The following is a 6,104-nucleotide window of genomic DNA, read 5'->3' as shown; positions in this document are numbered from 1 at the left end:
CCAAAGGCGGCCCATCTGGATTTGACCACCAACTTCGTGGCTTCGGCCGGCCAACGCTCAGGCGTCAGACCGTTAGATTCAGATTGTGCGGGGAAGGAGGCGGAGCTTCGGGTTCCGGTCGTGACATTTTAAAAAACGGAAACGTAGTGGGATTACCCGCTGCGCCGTCAGCTGGTTGCCATGGTGATCAGCGCCCCCTGGACGCGACGACACACTCGTCTTTTTGCAAGGGCTCCAGTCTGGTGTCGGACTTGGTTCTCCGGGTTTCCCTCGGACGGTCGGTAAGCGATTTGAAAAACTGGCTGAGCGCTTGTGAATCCCTGCGATTGGCTGGCTGTGCGGCCCGGGTTAAGCTCCGCCTCCCGCTCCGTCTTGCAGAACGTGAAGGAAGCAGGAACGTGATTTAACAAAGATAAAGAATTTATTGACTTTCCCCGGTATCAGCGTGTCGAAGCAGACTCATGGTCTATCCTGGACTCAGGTTCTGGATGGCCTCCCTGCGCTCCAGGTACAGGGAGTGGAAGGATTTGGCTAAACTGAGGAACGGTGCATCGCAGTTGTCCATGTCCTTCTGCAAGACACACACACACAGGTGTCACATACATCGTCCGTGGACTCGGTTAGATGGTCTTGTGGAACTCACCGCAGATGTCTCGTGGTACTCCAAGCCCTGGCTCTGGGCCCAGTCCCGGGCCGCGGGCCCCTGCACCTCCCTCCTGCCGGAGAGGTCCGCCTTGTTTCCCACCAGGACACCTGAAACACGCCGTGTGTGTGTGTGTGTGTGTACGCGAGCAAAGATGTCGGACGAGGGGCGGGGGTTACCTGGGACGTGGAATCCGCCGCAGCGGGCGCGGACCCTCTCCGTCCAGCGGCTGCAGCTGGCGAACGTCTGCTGGCTGGTCAGGTCGAACACCAGACAGAGCAGCGACGGCTGGCCCCACTGCAGAGGGAGCGGGTCAAAGATGGCGGTCGGAACGGTCCATTCTGGCGGGGTTGTGGGGGGGGGATCATACCATTTTCTCACAGGCCTCCGCTAAGGGCTCTTTCCCCGCAGAGTCGATGATGTAGAGCTCCTGAACGGGAAGGAAGAAGGTATCTTAGTCTGGAACCGGCAGCGGCGGCGGACATTATCTACACCTGTCAATCACACATCTGGCAGCGGGGATTGGTTAAAACCCGAGGAAGGGGGCGGGACTTACCACACTGTCGCCGGTCTCCGGGATCTGGACACACTTGGTCAACAGCTCAGCCCCTGTCGTCTGACAGACAAACAGCATTTCGGCTTTAGTTCAGAGTCACACACACACACACACACACACACGCACACATGCGGCGGCACTATAAACCATCTGTTATGATTCATTGTAACATCTCGACACTTGTGTTGCTAATTACCAGCTCGGCGCCGTCCAAGTCCTCTCCTGCACGTGCGTCTCCACGGTGCCATTAGTCTTTGTCATAAAGAATAGTAATAAAAAAGGGGGAGGGGGGGTTCCCCTCTTTGTCTAGGGCGACCCCCCCCCCCCCCCAGAATCCCCCCAACCTTCCCTGGGCCCATTAGCAACCAGATTAAGACGTACCGAGACTTAAACATCAGCCGAGCTTCATCTGTAAGCGCTAAAGAAAGTCGGCTTTGTGTGTTTCGGACGTTTCCCGACTTCATTCATATTTCACATGTAATCTGATTACTCACATCCGGACCCAGACGAGTTCTTGCTAGCGTCCCTGAACCCACCAGGGGCGTCTCAGTCCCGTCTTTGACCTTTGCCCCCCAGACATGGACGCTGACCACTGCTTCCTGAAAACAACTGGATCACGGTGGAAACTACAACTTTACCTCCACTTCCTGTTTGCTCGCGCCTGTTCTATCGGGGCAACCTTGAAGAGGCAAGGCGAGGTTTTTTTTCTCCCACACACATACACACACACACAAACACACGCACAAACCAGACGTCACCTTCAAATTCAATAATTTATATCCTGCAGGCTTGATTTCCTTTTTTTTTTTCTCCCCCCCATGTCCTCGGCGACATGACGGACACCTAATGGAACTGCCTCGGCCAGACACAAACACCATCGTTTACCGATTCCTCCCAACACACACACACACACACACACACACAGAGTGCAGCGGCTCCTCTCCGGAGCAGCCTAATGAGCCGCTGCGATGCAAAGGATGCCTCTCGCCAGAATGTCAATGAGGGCCTATTACTAACAAATAAGCTCGGAATATTGCTAACGGGCCGTTTGACATTTTCAAAGGGAGACGTGAGCGGAATGGCCGACGGCCGACACTACCCTTCAAAAATCAAAAAAAAGTCCGAGCACCGAGGAGCGGCGTGGAGGCGAGGAGCACCTTGTCGCAGTGCTGTTTCTTCAGGGGGGGGGGTCACATCTGATCAAGCGTGTTAGCCCACACACACACCAGCGGTGAGAGTGTGTGAATACGTAATCGACATCACAACATCACCGCACACACATGTAGACGCCGTGTCCCGACAGGAAAGGGTTCGCGCAATTGAGAAGACTTTTCCCTGCAGGGAGTCTGACAGGCGACATCGAAGATAGTCAACTTGAGCGCGAGGGGGAAAAGGCCTGTTTTGCGGAGATGCAGTGGGAAGGCGGAGAAGGTTGACGGTTTGCTTTAGCTTCGTCTAAATCGTCAGCGGGGATGAATAAGGGAAGTCAGGAAGCTCCTCAGACGTCATTCTGAACCAGGCGTTCACCCTGACTTCACCCCCACGGACAATTACTACTAGCCTTAGCACGCTAGCGCTGACGCCAGCTAACAGATGAGTCGACGGGTGGATGGACGGCTGACCGAGAGTCGAGGACGTTCGCGCACTCCTGCCTGAGGAGACCGCGAGACGGACTTTCTCGTAACTCGGTGTCGACTGAGCCGGCATGATAATACTTAGCCTTGTGGCGGGAGCCGCTTCAAGTGGGCTTTTTAGCTGTTGCATAGCAACAGCAGCGGCTGAGACCCGACCGTTTTCTTTCAGCTGGCGGAATATACGCCAGACACGATGGCGTTCTGCGTGGTAGAACTTCCACGTCTGTGAGCCCAGCTCGCCCTTCAGCAGACACACGCACGTGGCCGGCCGGAGCTAATTCCAATTAAACCGCCGATTATCTGCTTTTAATCACTGGGGTGTTTGTTAGAAACACGGCTGAAAGGACATTTATCGACCTCAGCGAGATTTTTGATAATTCTCATGGGTTTGTTTTTCCCCATACGGCCGACGGTATAGCGTGTTGCAATAAGGCATACATGCGTGTGTGTTTTCGTACGTATACTTGTCCACTACCTGTTACGGGTAGCCTTCCAGAATCCCGCTGTATTAATTATCGACTCTTCCGTCACCTCAGAACACCTGATACTGCTGACACAGCAGGCGTGCAAGATACTCACACACACACAAAAAGCATTGAACACACGCGCAAATAGTCAATAGCCATAGAAACACTGACGGAGCGAATCGGCGAACAGCAGCGACCCGATATATAGAGTCAGGTTAATGACACGCTTCCCTCCCCAGTGCAGATTTGCATAAATAATGCAGATTAGCATTAACCGCATCAGCATTAATTGGTACAATATGCTGCGCTGCACTTCGCTGATTCCAGCGGCGGGGGGTTGAGGGTGGGAGTCCTTGAGAGAGAAGAGGGGAGTGTGGATTTGTTACCGGTGCTCCGGAGCACTGCGGGGCGTCTCAGCCTTGACAACATCCGTCCCCCCAGCGGACGGGTTTCCGAAACTTTTCAGGCCCAGGGGATGAGCCGGGTGGAGACGGGTGGTTCTGAGTCCCGGACCATTCTGGTTCGCGGGGTGACACACAAACTTGCTAGCTCTTAAATTTATTGAGAAACTGGATATATACCCTCTTTTACTTTTTGTACTGTTCAACAAACACTTCAGTCAGTTCAACTTCACGCTTTGCTGAATTGCAAGACAACCCACGTTGGTTTTTTTGATCATGTCTTACTGATATTAAGAGGCCATCCAAATGAATTCATGATTTATTGCTCATTTTTTTCACCATGTCTTTTTATTGTGCTTGTGTCACTGATTTTAAGACGTGTAATCTCTGAATTGTGTTTTACTTAATTAAGTCCTTGCGCTCCGTAGTGACTAATCGCCTCCCCGATTAGCGGCTGAGCTGAGGCTTGACGCTGAAACCATGACAGAATATTTACTTGAAGTGAGCGTGTGCCTCAGAGCACAGTCCAATCCCTAAATCCTGCAACCACTTGTGTCATCTGTTTATTCTGCAGCCGGTGGATACTACAGATAATTCACGACGAGAGGTCTCTGTGCGCCAACACATGAACACATCTCCCTCAGCGGCGGCGTGTCAGAGATGGAAAATAAAAAAATCACCTTAAGAATACAGAGGAAGCTGATGTTCATACAAATGAAATCCACTATCTACTGTTGTTTCCATTCACACTGGAATAATCTTGATTTTCATAAATGCCCAGGTCATTCCAGGTTGCTTTACATTGTGTTTTGACACGTTTTCTGTTGAAACCGGTGCAAGTAATAAACACACAAATCGGAATAGTTTGCAAAACATTCACTTTTAATTTTGATACTTTCAGAGTATTGAACTACCCATGTTTTTAATTAATTTGTAAAGAATAGTTAACACTTCTATTCAGAAGTATATTAAGCCGTGGTCTTTCACAATGTGGACGAGTGCAACCCGTCGCAGTGTGTATTGTGCGGTTGTGTTCTCACCATGCTGTAACTCTTCTGGAAGAGGGATCCATCGCTGTGAAACATATGAGCGAGGGTGGTTTTCCCCACGGTGGCATCTCCTGCGTAGGCACACACACACAAAAAAAGAGAGAGAGAGACAGACACACACACACACACACACACACACACACACACACACACACACACACACAGGAAGTAGCGTTTGTTTATGGACTTGAGCATCATTGTGATCAGCTGAGCTTGACTCTCTTTTGTTGTGATTCAGACTTTATGAGGGTTCTTGTTTTTAAATGTTTAGTCTCTGTAAAAAGATTTTTCTGTTTTCCATTTGGTTACAGATGAATCAGCTATAATACTTGTTTGGCTAGTTTTGTCTAGTTACAGCTAGTTAGCTGTGCAAAACACTAACATTGGTAGTAACTACCTCAGTTAGAGTATCAAATATGACCCGTTGTGGACAATTGTAGGTCCATTTATTGCACTTAAATCAAATATCGAGCAAGTAAGGGTACTATATATTTATAATGGTCAACTCCATTGTTTGATACGACTCCCGCGGTTCACTTTCATGGTGGTTAGCTTTAGCTTAGCATCGTTCAACATTAACAGCATTAACATTGAGCATTCGAGCTAGGCTAACCTTCACCTACCGACGAGAAGACACCTTGCCCTTAACTTCACCATCACCGCTTATCCTTCGTCAGTATTTTCTGTCCTCCGTGTTGAGAGAAAACTCGTTTAATTTAATTACATTTTATTTCTTGTCTCTCCGACAACGCTGCTTGAAATTCTTCCCCTACACCACGGCAACACGGACACATCGCGTCTCTAGGCAACTCAGTCACCGAGCCGTTTCATTGGTCGCATTAGTGAGCACGTGCCACCCTTAGCCGTACCGTGATTGGCTCACTCTCGATGATTTTTTTTTTAAAGGTAAAGCTTGCGCTACCCTAACGGCGCTTCCCAATCAATCACCAGTCTACCATTTATTAAAAAAATATAAGATCGATGGTGTTTATTAATCGAGATGAACACAGAATAGAAATAGTACTTATGGTAAAAACGTATTAAAAAAAAAAAGTTTAAAAATCCAGCTTTGACTCTTGGTGAAGGTCCACCACATGGCCACTAGAGGGCTCTGTTTCCCATCAGCGTCCACCTGCCGACCGTAATTCTCTAATTTGTAGCTTTGTGATTCGTGACGTCACTGTAGAATAATAAACATTTGTAAGTCTTCGACTAAATTCCTTACCACAACAAATCGGGATGTAAATTTTAAATTATATAAACTACACACGTGTATTTATACACGTGTAAAAAAATAAATAGATAAATGAAATACATTTTGAAAAAATCTACTTCCGGACAAACGTAGAGCGCG

General features: G+C 49.1%; 1 protein-coding gene across 1 annotated transcript; it reads right to left on the bottom strand.

The window, feature by feature from the left end:
* Positions 1 to 402: 402 nt before the first annotated feature.
* Positions 403 to 5,554, bottom strand: ift27 (intraflagellar transport 27 homolog (Chlamydomonas)). Its single transcript, XM_086156448.1, has 7 exons — positions 5,374 to 5,554; positions 4,742 to 4,821; positions 1,200 to 1,259; positions 1,014 to 1,073; positions 823 to 940; positions 644 to 753; positions 403 to 571 (listed from the first exon to the last, which is right to left on the bottom strand). The coding sequence occupies exons 1-7, from the start codon at positions 5,405 to 5,407 to the stop codon at positions 467 to 469; spliced, it is 567 nt and encodes a 188-aa protein (XP_086012574.1). The 5' UTR covers positions 5,408 to 5,554; the 3' UTR covers positions 403 to 466.
* Positions 5,555 to 6,104: the final 550 nt, after the last annotated feature.

This window comes from Fistularia commersonii, chromosome 12, assembly GCF_037954325.1.
Source record: "Fistularia commersonii isolate RoL2024-O1a breed Wild chromosome 12, RoL_Fcom_v1.0, whole genome shotgun sequence".
In the NCBI taxonomy this organism is placed as follows: domain Eukaryota; kingdom Metazoa; phylum Chordata; class Actinopteri; order Syngnathiformes; family Fistulariidae; genus Fistularia; species Fistularia commersonii.
Note: the sequence above shows the minus strand (reverse complement) of the source record. Positions and strands in the feature narration are given on the sequence as shown.